The sequence below is a fragment of the Mastigoproctus giganteus genome, chromosome 10, assembly GCF_048544385.1.
Source record: "Mastigoproctus giganteus isolate SK-2022 chromosome 10, ASM4854438v1, whole genome shotgun sequence".
NCBI lineage: Eukaryota > Metazoa > Arthropoda > Arachnida > Uropygi > Thelyphonidae > Mastigoproctus > Mastigoproctus giganteus.
Window position 1 is genome coordinate 221,783,836 of NC_143584.1, and position 17,256 is coordinate 221,801,091.

General features: G+C 41.1%; 1 protein-coding gene across 1 annotated transcript in view; it reads right to left on the bottom strand.

Annotated features, from left to right (window-relative positions):
• Positions 1 to 361: 361 nt before the first annotated feature.
• The window catches only part of LOC150079959 (bridge-like lipid transfer protein family member 3B), a 208,838-nt gene continuing 191,943 nt past the window's right edge, over positions 362 to 17,256 (bottom strand). Inside the window, exon 19 of the mRNA XM_090384043.1 lies at positions 362 to 1,593. Within this exon, the coding sequence (XP_090240169.1) occupies positions 1,121 to 1,593 (473 nt within the window). The 3' untranslated portion in view covers positions 362 to 1,120. The remainder of the gene's footprint in view (positions 1,594 to 17,256) is intronic.

Below are 17,256 nucleotides of genomic sequence, written 5' to 3' on the forward strand. Positions count from 1 at the left end.
AAATACAACTTTTTTTTTATCTATACAAGAAGAACTAGACATTTAATTCATACAGATATACTGATGAGTACAAAATGCTTGGGGTATAGTACTTAATAAATTAACACAGGGCAAAAATAAGATGCAATGACAAATCACAATGCTACTTATTGCCTGTAATAACTATATTTACTGATATAAAATATTTACTATTATTATTATGATGAATGCAAAGCAGAATTGTCTTGAAATGGAATATTATGCTGCATATTAAGTTCTAGCCATGTATATATACAAGCTACAACAGAGTACCAATTATATTCTTAATAATCTGAGTAAAAAACTGGACTTAATAGGATCCTATTATTAGATAACAAACACGCGACTTTAGTTTCCAAAGCTGAGGAAAAAGAAAATATATTTTTCAATATACATAACCTTTTAAATAAATTCCCTGAAAAAAATAGAACATATTTGTTCTTTAGTATTTCTTCCTCTTAAGAAATTAAAATGGGAGCATACAATATGCTGAAATTTAATACTTACTCATTACTGACAACACATACACTAAATTTACCTTTTCAAAGAGATCATGTGTCACTCTGTTTCCTGTTCCCAGAAACTAGATGTGAGCATTTGGAATTTTCCTAACAGTTAAATCAGTCTTAGTTAACATAAATAAACGAGGAACTTAAGTAATCACAATGATTTGGCTGCCTATTAAAATTACATATAAAAAATTGCGATTTGGTATGAATGTGACCACCTTTCTTAATATCACAAGAACCATTTCAACTTAAATGTGACAAATAAATTACGCCAAACCTGTGAGTTGTCAGCTGATGTTTACTAAGGCAGTCAGCACCAAAGGACAGTTTTCTTGAAGAACAGGTAATTACTGCACAGTCTTTGGAATTGCTAAACTTTTGTGTTCCAAGCAAGTAATTTATGACCATTCTTTTCAGTTTATGAGTCAAGCGTCCAACTACAGAATAACCGGGGAGGGGGAGGATAAAAGCATTCCTTAGTACTCGAACAAAAGTTTTTCGTTCTAATGACTCGGACACACTCTAAGACACTGGTGGCTCGCATAACTATATGCACAGCATTTTTGCCATTATAACATTAAATGTTTTAAGAGCTAATGCCTATTAGTTTCCAGTTTACTCAGTTCTCTTTGCATTACTTTAAGTGTATCTTGCAGAGTTTGTTTCTCTTCCTCTAATCGTCTAATTTCATTTTGGGATTCTAAAAGTTGTTCTTTTAACTTGCTGATATTTTGTGTATCTTTCATTGATTCCAGCTTCTCTTTCAAAATTTCATTTTCCCTCATTACTCCCTGCATGGAAGCTATTCTAATTTTCAGCATTTCATTTTCTATAGACACTCGGTCAAGGTTCAAGGGGACATTTTTTTCCCAGTCAGGAGAATCTACATTGCAGACAGGCTCATTATTTAATGCATCAACATCCCTAGAAGAACAGCCCTTTGACGACAATAATAATGATAGTCTCTTCAGACTCTGAAGATTATCACTGTTCTGCTGACTTGATTCATACACATCTAGTTTAGATTCTAATGTAAGAAGCATTGGCATGTTGCTCCTCAGGAAATCTATCACAAGTAGAGAATAAAAAATTCATCAGAAAAAAATATATGAAATACAAAAAAATGAATATCTACAGAAACTAACAAGCAATAAGGAACTTCACATCCATAAAGGTTAATAATAATACTTATTTCAGTTAATATTAACAAATTCATAACAAAGGCTAAATTGCATCAAAATAAAGATTTTTGTAATCTATGTAAAATGGTACCATATCAATATCAATACGGAAAGTGTAACTAAAAAGGATAAAAAGCAGTACAGTGAAATATAAATCATCCAAATAATTGATAAATGAGGATTGAGTAGTTCAGGTGAGAAAATCTTAAGACTGACCTGTCTTTTTTTATGTGAAAAATTACTGATTTCTCTATTTCATATTTTCCTCTAGATTCATACTACAGGCAACCCCCATATAACACGGTACTTCTACAACATGGTTTCGCTCTAATACGATTGATTGATAAAGCGTGGCAATTCTCACACAACATGGTATTCATATGACACGGTTTCGCTCTAACATGATTGGAGAATTGGGCAAATCTTGCATAACATGGTATTTTTGAACTTTTTGTGCAGGGAAAACTCTTCTATTATGTTGGATGTAATTTTTCAACATTTCCATTTTTTTTATATATAATATTGGCGTAAATATACCATAGATAACTCTTAAACAAAAAAACTATGATAGTAGTGTAAAAAGGGCATAATTTTATCTGGATCTCATATTGTGCACTTCCTTCACAACAAGTTGCCATGTATTGCATTATCTCAAATAAGTAACGCTTCACTAAAAGAGAAGACTATTGTTATTTATTCTCAGTGGGCATCACCACCATTTCAAGGCTTGTTTGTATATGTGTGAGATAATAACTCTACTATCCACTTGTTCTTATTAGACTTATAAAAGCAAAAAATAGAGAGAAAATTATAGGACTGGAAGAAGAAAAGAAACAGTGTAGAAGAATCAAAGGGAAAGTAACTCTTTTAACTCACACCACTCAAAAATTCAAATTCCTCGAATAGGCAACGCTTCTCCAGTAGAGAAGACTGTTACCTATTCTCAGAAATTCTGTGAATATCAGGCTCCCCCTGGTGACCGTTTCAAAGCTAGTTGGCCTCTCATCAGTAGGTGGGCAGGTACCCTGGTATTGTAGACAAGACAATCCAGTGGTGAAGATAATCCCACAATATGAGAGATGCCAAAAGGTGTACATGATAATGTTTAAGTCAAACTAAATGCAGCAAGGCATCATATGTTCAAGTGTATAAATTATCTATATAATATCGGTGTAAATACCGATAGATAACTGTTAAATGAAAAAAATACGATAGTAGCGTAAAAAAGGCATCATTTTATCTGTATCTCATATTGTGCACCTCCTTCACAATGAGTTGCTATGTATTGCGCTACCTTGAATAAGTAACGCTTCACTAAAAGAGAAAGCTATGGTGTAGCCTTCTTTTTTAGCCTTAATAGCATTAATATTTACACCGATATTATATAGATATTTTATACTCTTGAACATATGATGCCTTGCTGCATTTAGTTTGACTTACCATGTACACCTTTTGGCCTTTCATCGGTGGGTGGGCAGGGTACCTGCCCACCCACCGAGAAGCCAACTAGCCTTGAAATGGCCATCTGGGTGGTGGTGCCAACTGAGAATAAGTAACAATAGTCTTCTCGTTTAGTGAAGCATTACTTATTTGAGGTAGTGCAATACATGAAACTCATGAAGGAAGTGCACAATATGAGATACAGATAAAATGATGCTCTTTTTACACTACTATCGTAGTTTTTTCGTTTAATAGTTATCTATGGTGTATTTACACTGATATTATATAGATAATTTATACCCTTGAACATATGATGCCTTGCTGCATTTAGTTTGACTTATATTCTTTTTTTGTGAATTCCCACTTTTGGCTTGCTGACTGTCATGCAAAAAAAAAAAAAAAAAAAAAAATTATTGGGAAATCTCTGTGCTACTGAACTTGTGCTTGTTGAACTTATGGAATAATTTAAATTTCAAAGTTTTCTTACTATTGGATAAAGTACCAGGCCATACAAATGTTGAAGTAATGTTCCTACCACTTATTACAACTTCTTTAATTAGATCAAGTCCTCCATAGCCGAGTGGTCAGGAGTGCAGTAGCACACGCTCTTTGAGTAGACCGGAGTCCAAGCCCCTGACTGCTGAATATGGTCGATCTGCCAATCCGCACTGGACCAGCATGGCGGATTATGGTCCATTTCTCTCAACATGAATTGTTGAGGAGGCTTCCATCCTGCAGTGGGTTGATAATGGCTGCAATTTACCTTTTTTTTTTTTTTTTTTATTATTTACCTTTGAAACTCATAACATCAGAAAATAGCTACAATGAATTTTGGAAAAAAAAGATTCTGAATTGAAATGATGGGAAATCGAAGTGATGGAGGCATGGAAACATTTTTCATTTGTGTACTGTATCGGAATCATAGCTTTATTGCTCAAAGAAGTAAAACAGTCAACATTAAATGTGTGTTGGAAAAATGTATGGCTAGAGTCAGTTCATTCAGGAAATATGATCGAACCAGCAGAAAATGGAATCGGTGCGATAGTAGAACTTGCTAAGTTGGTAGGAGAGAAGGTTTTGATGATATGACTACCAAGCCCTCGTGGGTAGCACAGTTGGCAGAATCGCCGTCCTCCCCACAACTCAGTAGAAAAGACCTAAGTTCGAATCCCATAGATGATGGGAGGAATTTTTATGGGTGTATTTCACAAGGTGGCTGAGTAGTCAGTCTCAGGTGAGGGTAGTATGGTTTCCCTCCAGGAAACTTGGGTTTTTCATCCAACAAAATAGAAAATCAACCTCAAGAACACACAATTTATAGACAATATACACAGAGCAACATGGCCTTAGTCGCTGATGATCCTAAAAAAAAAAAAAAAACATGATTACTGAAGACATTCAAGAATAATTAGAAAAAGAGGCTGGTGAAGCAGATTTGGTGGAAATGGCATTGGAGGCAAATCAAATCCATTCAGAGGATGAGAGCACAGATGAAAATTCAGAACTTCCAAATTTTACACTAAAAAGTATACAGAAAGGCATAAAGTTAGACAATCAATTAGAATCTTATATTTTAAATTCAGATTCTTTGACTGAATGGAGCCCAAAGTTGAAAAGGGAGCTTCAAAAATGTTTAGTTCCATACCATGAAATTTACAAAGATCTATCAAGCAAAAGCAAACAAACTCAGATTAATGATTTTTTTAAAGAGAGCAGAAGATACACGAAATCTAGAATGGTGTATTTTTTTAGCTCTTGGAACGTAGCCCACTTTTTGTACTGGTTCTTAGTCCCATATAATGCAGGTTTGCACTACAAAAGATTTTATAGGAGCCTACGTAATGTGTTATACAAGGGTTAATTCATTTTTCAGTTACAGCTGAACCTCCAAAGTCTGGTAACCTTGGGATATTATAGTAATAAAAAAAAATGCCATGAAATTTTCTGTACTGAAACTTTTGCATATAGAATTGCACGAGAGAGAGAGAGAGAGAATATGCACAGTAAATAAAGAATATAGGAAACTTCCATACTATAAAGTACAATTTTTTTCCTTGCAAAATATTACCCAAATTTCCTGTCTTATGGTCTGAAGTTATCTAGATGCACGCAGTGATGTTTTATCTCTAGCTGTGGTTATACAAAGTATGGTCAAAAATTTAGCTTTTTAACATATAACTATTTCGGATCAAACAATGTATGCAACAAAAAGGATGACTGCTGAATTAAACAGTGAATAGCTGTAATTCCAGGTGGTCTTAGCCAGCAACCAATAGGCATCTAAATTAATAAATCCTTTAAAGCAGTCATGCATGAGGAATGGACCAACTGGATGTAGGCATCAAATCATAAGTTGACACCAACATGACAAATAGTGTGACCAACAATTCCACATTTGTGCAATTGTTGGCCATTTGTACTGAACATGGCACTGAAGATGTTACAGTGTGAAGAATGCAAATGTTCAGACTGACAAGATTTTTCCATTCTACAACAAATAAAAGCTTCATCCTATGCTGACTTTTTTTTTTAGTAAGCACTTGTGAACCTTTAACAGATATTTATTTAAAGTATACCCAGTAAAATAAAATAAAATAAAATATTTCCAGAAGCTTTCGGAACTCGTGTCCCTTTCTCAACTGACAGAATTTTTTTTTAAATACATTACAAGCAAACTGTGGCACGTTACTCATTCGTCATTGTTGTAGCACGGACGTGTGCTGCCTTGCGCCAGTGATCATCCATCAATAAAACGGTTGTCTCCAGGATTGGATGTATACGCATGCCTTTCTGGCGATTTAATGCCTTAGGGTTGTTCATTATGTTTAGTGACTCTAGCCATAGGCGGTGGCGAAAGTGTCGCGCGTGGTCCACTATCTCAAAGTCGCGCTTGGGGTCAAGATCGTGGTTGGTAGCCCAAAAATGTTCTGCAAGCGCGGACTGGTCAGTTTCGGCAAGCCGGATTGCTCTGTCGTGTTCCGTGAGGCGATCCTGGAGACGTCTCGATGTCTCACCTACGTAGCAACTGTTACAGGCCCTACAGGTGATACGGTACACTACATTGCTGCGTAAGACAGGTGTGACAGGGGTCTTCACACTGGAGACAAGTGAACGTAGGTTCCTACCTGGTAATTGTACACATTTTATGTTGTAACTTCTCAGGATCTTCGAGATACGTCCTGACACTCCTGGATAGTACGGAATGTAGGCGGATGATATGCCGACTTGCTTCGGAGGTCTTGGGTTGGAAGTAAGCTCTTGTGCCTGTAACAAGCATCTGTTTAGTACATGGGATGGATAACCGCATCTGGTTAAGTCCGCCTTCACACGGGAGATCTCGTTACGTCTAATTGTGTCGGTGCTGGAATGGCTCCAGGCCCTGGAGAACAGGGTGCGGGCAGTGCTATTGAGATGGCTTGGAGCGTGGCCGGACCCGTAGTTGGTGAATTGACCGCACCACATGGGTTTGCGGTATACTGAGGTCTCTAGATGTGGGCCTACGCGATGCACTAGCACGTCCAGAAACGGGAGCGAACCGTCCACCTCTGATTCTACGGTAAACTTGATGAAATTGGATAGAGAGTTGAGGTATTCTAGTAGTACCGTTTCAGAACCACGTGGTATTATGGTAAAAATATCGTCGACATATCTACACCACGTTGTAATAGGTGTAGGTGGGTTCTGGTGTATCTGCTTCTCCAGATCTTCCATGGCGATGTTAGCTACTACGGAACTGACAGGGGCACCCATAGCAGTGCCATGTACTTGTTTGTAGAGTGAGTCTTCAAAGGTGAAGATGCTGCTAGAGAGGCATAGGTTGAGGGCGGTACAGATGTCATCAGTGGATAGTGACGTCCTGGATTGGAGGCTTAAGTCGCTCTCAAGGAGCCTTCTGGCGCAGTGCACGGCCTGTTGGACGGGAATCGAGGTGAATAAAGAAACCACGTCAAATGATGCCATGACAGAGTTATCAGGGATTGAAATGTCCTTAATGGTGTTAATGAATTCACTGCTGTTTTTAACGGTGTGAGATGTATTACCTATAAGAGGCGAGAGGAGGCTCGCGATGTGTTTGGACAGTTCATACGTTGGGGCACTGCAGCAAGACACTATAGGTCTGAGAGGAATACCCGGTTTATGGATCTTTGGTAATCCGTAGAATTGTGGTAGTTGACAGCCAGTACCACGCAGAAGATGGTGAGTCGCGGTCGGGATCTTCTTATCTTTAAGCCATGCGTGGACAAGTTTATTAACATTTGCTTCCAGACGTTTCAAGACTTTAACGGGAGGATCAGGTAGAGGTTCATATACGTTAGGATCGAGTAATAGGGCCAAGGCTTTCTCTCGGTAGGCTGATCGGTCCAGCACAACAGTCCGGCGCCCTTTATCCGCAGGAAGTACAACGATGGAGTTGTCTTTTCTTATAGATGACAGGGCGGCACGTTGGCGGTGGTTGAGGTTTGAGCACGTTTTTCGAGTGTTGCGGAGGACTGCGGCAGTCTTGAATCGGATCTCGTTGGCAGTTTCTTCGGGAAGGTTGGTAATACTGGCTTCTATGCCCATAGCGAGCTGTGTGATGGGAGGTTTCGATGGTATAACGGCGAATTTCATACCGTTTGATAAAACACTCAGCTGCTCGTTGGACAGTTGTTTGTTACTTAGATTCAAGACGAAAGAAGTCGTGTCGTCTGAACGAGTGTTCGTCTTTAAGGAGTTAGTTTCTATGCTCAAGTTTATGAACTTGCGCTGTTGGCGTAAACGGTAGGTATCCGAGGTCTGACTAGCCCGATGGCAGATGGTATGTATAAGGTTTGTAAATACAATAGGCGAGACCTTACCTTGTATATGTTGTAACAGTCTGGACTTGTTGTAGTCAGCGTTCCTGATTTCATGGTGGAGATGGGATATCCATAAATTTAACGTGCGCAGGCTGAAGTTAAAGCAGGCACGATCCATATGAGAGTTGTGGAACGGGGCTTTGTATCGGAACCCTTTAGGTATAATTCGATTGCTTTTGCATCTGTGGGCGAAGCGTAAATGTTGCCTGTAGCGAGCTATTGAGAGGAAGCATTTTTGCAACTGTGCACAATCGTTGTAGGTATTATGGCCATAAAGTGATCGAATAGTGACAAATGGGCCTGGAGTACTGGGGTCCATAGTTTAACAGATATTTATTTAAAGTATACCCAGTAAAATAAAATAAAATAAAATATTTCCAGAAGCTTTCGGAACTCGTGTCCCTTTCTCAACTGACAGAATTTTTTTTTTTTTTTTTTTTAAATACATTACAAGCAAACTGTGGCACGTTACTCATTCGTCATTGTTGTAGCACGGACGTGTGCTGCCTTGCGCCAGTGATCATCCATCAATAAAACGGTTGTCTCCAGGATTGGATGTATACGCATGCCTTTCTGGCGATTTAATGCCTTAGGGTTGTTCATTATGTTTAGTGACTCTAGCCATAGGCGGTGGCGAAAGTGTCGCGCGTGGTCCACTATCTCAAAGTCGCGCTTGGGGTCAAGATCGTGGTTGGTAGCCCAAAAATGTTCTGCAAGCGCGGACTGGTCAGTTTCGGCAAGCCGGATTGCTCTGTCGTGTTCCGTGAGGCGATCCTGGAGACGTCTCGATGTCTCACCTACGTAGCAACTGTTACAGGCCCTACAGGTGATACGGTACACTACATTGCTGCGTAAGACAGGTGTGACAGGGGTCTTCACACTGGAGACAAGTGAACGTAGGTTCCTACCTGGTAATTGTACACATTTTATGTTGTAACTTCTCAGGATCTTCGAGATACGTCCTGACACTCCTGGATAGTACGGAATGTAGGCGGATGATATGCCGACTTGCTTCGGAGGTCTTGGGTTGGAAGTAAGCTCTTGTGCCTGTAACAAGCATCTGTTTAGTACATGGGATGGATAACCGCATCTGGTTAAGTCCGCCTTCACACGGGAGATCTCGTTACGTCTAATTGTGTCGGTGCTGGAATGGCTCCAGGCCCTGGAATGGCTCCAGTCCAGGGCCTGGAGCCATTCCAGCACCGACACAATTAGACGTAACGAGATCTCCCGTGTGAAGGCGGACTTAACCAGATGCGGTTATCCATCCCATGTACTAAACAGATGCTTGTTACAGGCACAAGAGCTTACTTCCAACCCAAGACCTCCGAAGCAAGTCGGCATATCATCCGCCTACATTCCGTACTATCCAGGAGTGTCAGGACGTATCTCGAAGATCCTGAGAAGTTACAACATAAAATGTGTACAATTACCAGGTAGGAACCTACGTTCACTTGTCTCCAGTGTGAAGACCCCTGTCACACCTGTCTTACGCAGCAATGTAGTGTACCGTATCACCTGTAGGGCCTGTAACAGTTGCTACGTAGGTGAGACATCGAGACGTCTCCAGGATCGCCTCACGGAACACGACAGAGCAATCCGGCTTGCCGAAACTGACCAGTCCGCGCTTGCAGAACATTTTTGGGCTACCAACCACGATCTTGACCCCAAGCGCGACTTTGAGATAGTGGACCACGCGCGACACTTTCGCCACCGCCTATGGCTAGAGTCACTAAACATAATGAACAACCCTAAGGCATTAAATCGCCAGAAAGGCATGCGTATACATCCAATCCTGGAGACAACCGTTTTATTGATGGATGATCACTGGCGCAAGGCAGCACACGTCCGTGCTACAACAATGACGAATGAGTAACGTGCCACAGTTTGCTTGTAATGTATTTAAAAAAAAAAAAAAAAAAAAAAATTCTGTCAGTTGAGAAAGGGACACGAGTTCCGAAAGCTTCTGGAAATATTTTATTTTATTTTATTTTACTGGGTATACTTTAAATAAATATCTGTTAAACTATGGACCCCAGTACTCCAGGCCCATTTGTCACTATTCGATCACTTTATGGCCATAATACCTACAACGATTGTGCACAGTTGCAAAAATGCTTCCTCTCAATAGCTCGCTACAGGCAACATTTACGCTTCGCCCACAGATGCAAAAGCAATCGAATTATACCTAAAGGGTTCCGATACAAAGCCCCGTTCCACAACTCTCATATGGATCGTGCCTGCTTTAACTTCAGCCTGCGCACGTTAAATTTATGGATATCCCATCTCCACCATGAAATCAGGAACGCTGACTACAACAAGTCCAGACTGTTACAACATATACAAGGTAAGGTCTCGCCTATTGTATTTACAAACCTTATACATACCATCTGCCATCGGGCTAGTCAGACCTCGGATACCTACCGTTTACGCCAACAGCGCAAGTTCATAAACTTGAGCATAGAAACTAACTCCTTAAAGACGAACACTCGTTCAGACGACACGACTTCTTTCGTCTTGAATCTAAGTAACAAACAACTGTCCAACGAGCAGCTGAGTGTTTTATCAAACGGTATGAAATTCGCCGTTATACCATCGAAACCTCCCATCACACAGCTCGCTATGGGCATAGAAGCCAGTATTACCAACCTTCCCGAAGAAACTGCCAACGAGATCCGATTCAAGACTGCCGCAGTCCTCCGCAACACTCGAAAAACGTGCTCAAACCTCAACCACCGCCAACGTGCCGCCCTGTCATCTATAAGAAAAGACAACTCCATCGTTGTACTTCCTGCGGATAAAGGGCGCCGGACTGTTGTGCTGGACCGATCAGCCTACCGAGAGAAAGCCTTGGCCCTATTACTCGATCCTAACGTATATGAACCTCTACCTGATCCTCCCGTTAAAGTCTTGAAACGTCTGGAAGCAAATGTTAATAAACTTGTCCACGCATGGCTTAAAGATAAGAAGATCCCGACCGCGACTCACCATCTTCTGCGTGGTACTGGCTGTCAACTACCACAATTCTACGGATTACCAAAGATCCATAAACCGGGTATTCCTCTCAGACCTATAGTGTCTTGCTGCAGTGCCCCAACGTATGAACTGTCCAAACACATCGCGAGCCTCCTCTCGCCTCTTATAGGTAATACATCTCACACCGTTAAAAACAGCAGTGAATTCATTAACACCATTAAGGACATTTCAATCCCTGATAACTCTGTCATGGCATCATTTGACGTGGTTTCTTTATTCACCTCGATTCCCGTCCAACAGGCCGTGCACTGCGCCAGAAGGCTCCTTGAGAGCGACTTAAGCCTCCAATCCAGGACGTCACTATCCACTGATGACATCTGTACCGCCCTCAACCTATGCCTCTCTAGCAGCATCTTCACCTTTGAAGACTCACTCTACAAACAAGTACATGGCACTGCTATGGGTGCCCCTGTCAGTTCCGTAGTAGCTAACATCGCCATGGAAGATCTGGAGAAGCAGATACACCAGAACCCACCTACACCTATTACAACGTGGTGTAGATATGTCGACGATATTTTTACCATAATACCACGTGGTTCTGAAACGGTACTACTAGAATACCTCAACTCTCTATCCAATTTCATCAAGTTTACCGTAGAATCAGAGGTGGACGGTTCGCTCCCGTTTCTGGACGTGCTAGTGCATCGCGTAGGCCCACATCTAGAGACCTCAGTATACCGCAAACCCATGTGGTGCGGTCAATTCACCAACTACGGGTCCGGCCACGCTCCAAGCCATCTCAATAGCACTGCCCGCACCCTGTTCTCCAGGGCCTGGAGCCATTCCAGCACCGACACAATTAGACGTAACGAGATCTCCCGTGTGAAGGCGGACTTAACCAGATGCGGTTATCCATCCCATGTACTAAACAGATGCTTGTTACAGGCACAAGAGCTTACTTCCAACCCAAGACCTCCGAAGCAAGTCGGCATATCATCCGCCTACATTCCGTACTATCCAGGAGTGTCAGGACGTATCTCGAAGATCCTGAGAAGTTACAACATAAAATGTGTACAATTACCAGGTAGGAACCTACGTTCACTTGTCTCCAGTGTGAAGACCCCTGTCACACCTGTCTTACGCAGCAATGTAGTGTACCGTATCACCTGTAGGGCCTGTAACAGTTGCTACGTAGGTGAGACATCGAGACGTCTCCAGGATCGCCTCACGGAACACGACAGAGCAATCCGGCTTGCCGAAACTGACCAGTCCGCGCTTGCAGAACATTTTTGGGCTACCAACCACGATCTTGACCCCAAGCGCGACTTTGAGATAGTGGACCACGCGCGACACTTTCGCCACCGCCTATGGCTAGAGTCACTAAACATAATGAACAACCCTAAGGCATTAAATCGCCAGAAAGGCATGCGTATACATCCAATCCTGGAGACAACCGTTTTATTGATGGATGATCACTGGCGCAAGGCAGCACACGTCCGTGCTACAACAATGACGAATGAGTAACGTGCCACAGTTTGCTTGTAATGTATTTAAAAAAAAAAAAAAAAAAAAAAAAAAAAAATTCTGTCAGTTGAGAAAGGGACACGAGTTCCGAAAGCTTCTGGAAATATTTTATTTTATTTTATTTTACTGGGTATACTTTAAATAAATATCTGTTAAACTATGGACCCCAGTACTCCAGGCCCATTTGTCACTATTCGATCACTTTATGGCCATAATACCTACAACGATTGTGCACAGTTGCAAAAATGCTTCCTCTCAATAGCTCGCTACAGGCAACATTTACGCTTCGCCCACAGATGCAAAAGCAATCGAATTATACCTAAAGGGTTCCGATACAAAGCCCCGTTCCACAACTCTCATATGGATCGTGCCTGCTTTAACTTCAGCCTGCGCACGTTAAATTTATGGATATCCCATCTCCACCATGAAATCAGGAACGCTGACTACAACAAGTCCAGACTGTTACAACATATACAAGGTAAGGTCTCGCCTATTGTATTTACAAACCTTATACATACCATCTGCCATCGGGCTAGTCAGACCTCGGATACCTACCGTTTACGCCAACAGCGCAAGTTCATAAACTTGAGCATAGAAACTAACTCCTTAAAGACGAACACTCGTTCAGACGACACGACTTCTTTCGTCTTGAATCTAAGTAACAAACAACTGTCCAACGAGCAGCTGAGTGTTTTATCAAACGGTATGAAATTCGCCGTTATACCATCGAAACCTCCCATCACACAGCTCGCTATGGGCATAGAAGCCAGTATTACCAACCTTCCCGAAGAAACTGCCAACGAGATCCGATTCAAGACTGCCGCAGTCCTCCGCAACACTCGAAAAACGTGCTCAAACCTCAACCACCGCCAACGTGCCGCCCTGTCATCTATAAGAAAAGACAACTCCATCGTTGTACTTCCTGCGGATAAAGGGCGCCGGACTGTTGTGCTGGACCGATCAGCCTACCGAGAGAAAGCCTTGGCCCTATTACTCGATCCTAACGTATATGAACCTCTACCTGATCCTCCCGTTAAAGTCTTGAAACGTCTGGAAGCAAATGTTAATAAACTTGTCCACGCATGGCTTAAAGATAAGAAGATCCCGACCGCGACTCACCATCTTCTGCGTGGTACTGGCTGTCAACTACCACAATTCTACAGATTACCAAAGATCCATAAACCGGGTATTCCTCTCAGACCTATAGTGTCTTGCTGCAGTGCCCCAACGTATGAACTGTCCAAACACATCGCGAGCCTCCTCTCGCCTCTTATAGGTAATACATCTCACACCGTTAAAAACAGCAGTGAATTCATTAACACCATTAAGGACATTTCAATCCCTGATAACTCTGTCATGGCATCATTTGACGTGGTTTCTTTATTCACCTCGATTCCCGTCCAACAGGCCGTGCACTGCGCCAGAAGGCTCCTTGAGAGCGACTTAAGCCTCCAATCCAGGACGTCACTATCCACTGATGACATCTGTACCGCCCTCAACCTATGCCTCTCTAGCAGCATCTTCACCTTTGAAGACTCACTCTACAAACAAGTACATGGCACTGCTATGGGTGCCCCTGTCAGTTCCGTAGTAGCTAACATCGCCATGGAAGATCTGGAGAAGCAGATACACCAGAACCCACCTACACCTATTACAACGTGGTGTAGATATGTCGACGATATTTTTACCATAATACCACGTGGTTCTGAAACGGTACTACTAGAATACCTCAACTCTCTATCCAATTTCATCAAGTTTACCGTAGAATCAGAGGTGGACGGTTCGCTCCCGTTTCTGGACGTGCTAGTGCATCGCGTAGGCCCACATCTAGAGACCTCAGTATACCGCAAACCCATGTGGTGCGGTCAATTCACCAACTACGGGTCCGGCCACGCTCCAAGCCATCTCAATAGCACTGCCCGCACCCTGTTCTCCAGGGCCTGGAGCCATTCCAGCACCGACACAATTAGACGTAACGAGATCTCCCGTGTGAAGGCGGACTTAACCAGATGCGGTTATCCATCCCATGTACTAAACAGATGCTTGTTACAGGCACAAGAGCTTACTTCCAACCCAAGACCTCCGAAGCAAGTCGGCATATCATCCGCCTACATTCCGTACTATCCAGGAGTGTCAGGACGTATCTCGAAGATCCTGAGAAGTTACAACATAAAATGTGTACAATTACCAGGTAGGAACCTACGTTCACTTGTCTCCAGTGTGAAGACCCCTGTCACACCTGTCTTACGCAGCAATGTAGTGTACCGTATCACCTGTAGGGCCTGTAACAGTTGCTACGTAGGTGAGACATCGAGACGTCTCCAGGATCGCCTCACGGAACACGACAGAGCAATCCGGCTTGCCGAAACTGACCAGTCCGCGCTTGCAGAACATTTTTGGGCTACCAACCACGATCTTGACCCCAAGCGCGACTTTGAGATAGTGGACCACGCGCGACACTTTCGCCACCGCCTATGGCTAGAGTCACTAAACATAATGAACAACCCTAAGGCATTAAATCGCCAGAAAGGCATGCGTATACATCCAATCCTGGAGACAACCGTTTTATTGATGGATGATCACTGGCGCAAGGCAGCACACGTCCGTGCTACAACAATGACGAATGAGTAACGTGCCACAGTTTGCTTGTAATGTATTTAAAAAAAAAAAAATTCTGTCAGTTGAGAAAGGGACACGAGTTCCGAAAGCTTCTGGAAATATTTTATTTTATTTTATTTTACTGGGTATACTTTAAATAAATATCTGTTAAACTATGGACCCCAGTACTCCAGGCCCATTTGTCACCACTTGTGAACCTATTTTAAATATATGCAATAAAATTTTTCCCTCCCAAAATTTCCTTTACATCTTACATTTTATGGTGTGATGAGTCTTATCTGGAAAATATGGTCCAAAATAATACCATACTACATAGAGTATATTTTGGAAGGAGGGAAAGTGAAAAGTTTCACACAGGGTTTCAGTGAAATTCTGTGAGACTAACCTAAAATTTTTCTTTTAGGCATCATGTGAACAAATGCAAATGGATGAAAGTTGCTGTTTACAATTATGTTATTTAAAAATGACAACATAAAAGTTCTAAAAAATTATCATTAATTAAACAAGAAATTGATTAATCTAATGCTTGCTAACTATGAGTTGCTAATCTTGTTCATGAACAGCAATTAGACAATTCCATGACCTTCTAAAACTTATTGATATCGTTGGAGTACAGTGAAACTTATCCGAGGTGAAATTTCAATTTGTGTAGCATCAGTTCTAACACTGCTTTGGTAAATGGCAATTTGAGAACTAAATTTCTCTGATGGTTTGCTGGAGTAATCTATTTTCCTAAACATAGCTGAAACATGGGTGGTGCAAGATAATAGATTGTTGGATTTGGGAAGTTTAACTGTATATATAAGTTTTGTCACTTATGGATAGCACAATATGTTTAAGCTTTATAGATTTTTTTTGGTAGCACAATGGAATTCACTTGGCACAAAGTTAAATAAAAGATGCAGTACAGAAAGATCTCATATATATTCATATATCCAGGCCAGAGGAGTTTACAATAATTCATGAATTTAATTGTTAATCATATTTAGTAGTTGCACGAGCTCAAACCATGGTCCACTCAAAGAGTGTATGCTACTGCACTCTCGCTTTATCACTCCTTTTCTTGCTTCTGACCACTCGGCTACATCAGGCCTACTTTTTAAAGATCCAAGAGAACTGAATAAGAATATAAATGTATCTATTCTTGTTCCAATGAGCACAAAATTTTTTGATCTGCGTTTTTATAAACAGAATTCTGAAATATCAACACAAATTTTTTCACACTATAAATTACAGTATAACAGGAGAAACTGTAAACATAATTTGCTGCATAACATTTTAAAATAGTTATGTCATATTATCCTATATCTTGTTTGAAGCAGCATAACAGAAATTATGGATTCCTTATCTATAAGTAGTGCTGTCCATAATTTTTGCTAATGTTATACTATCAAGTGAGAGAGAGAGAGAGTACTAGACTACAACTGACTAGGAAATATGAGACCTGTTGATGTGACTGGGAGTGTTAAAAGGAACAGGATTTAGGAACCTTTGAAAAGCCAATCTGTTAAAATTTAGAAGATTATCTGCATCGTAAATTTCAAGGTGATTAATTACTATTTGTCAACAATCATATTACACTTCTTTGTTATACTAAATGATCTCTACACTGATTATTTAAATCAAACAAACATTCTCTTGTTAAGTAAAGCTCAACTTAATTATATTTCTTCTTCTTCCTGTCCAGTATTAGGCCTAGGAGTCTGCTTCTGTCTCTCCTTCCCTGGTGGTTTGTAGTTTACTATCTCTTTCGGATAGCATCCATCCTCCATTTTCTCTACATGCTGGATCCATCTGTTTCTGTATGAGTCAATATAATTCAGTACTGAGGTTGTCTGCAGTTCTGACAGGATATCTTGATTTTTTTTTCCTGTCAAGTCTGGTATAGCCTGCAGTTTTGCACATGAAATGCATTTCTGCACCAGTCAACCTCCTCCTATCCCCCTTTGCTCATTGTCCATGCCTCAGAGCCATAGGTTAGGTCTGGTGAGGGTGTTATGTATCCGTGTCCTTGTTTTCTTATGCACCAAATTAGATTTGAAAATATGGTTTATAGTTTTAGTAATTCCTATGTAATTTATTTTTTGCTCAATATCTTTTTCTTATGACAGGTGGTATACTAGGTATTTGAAAGTGTTAATTTGTTTGATA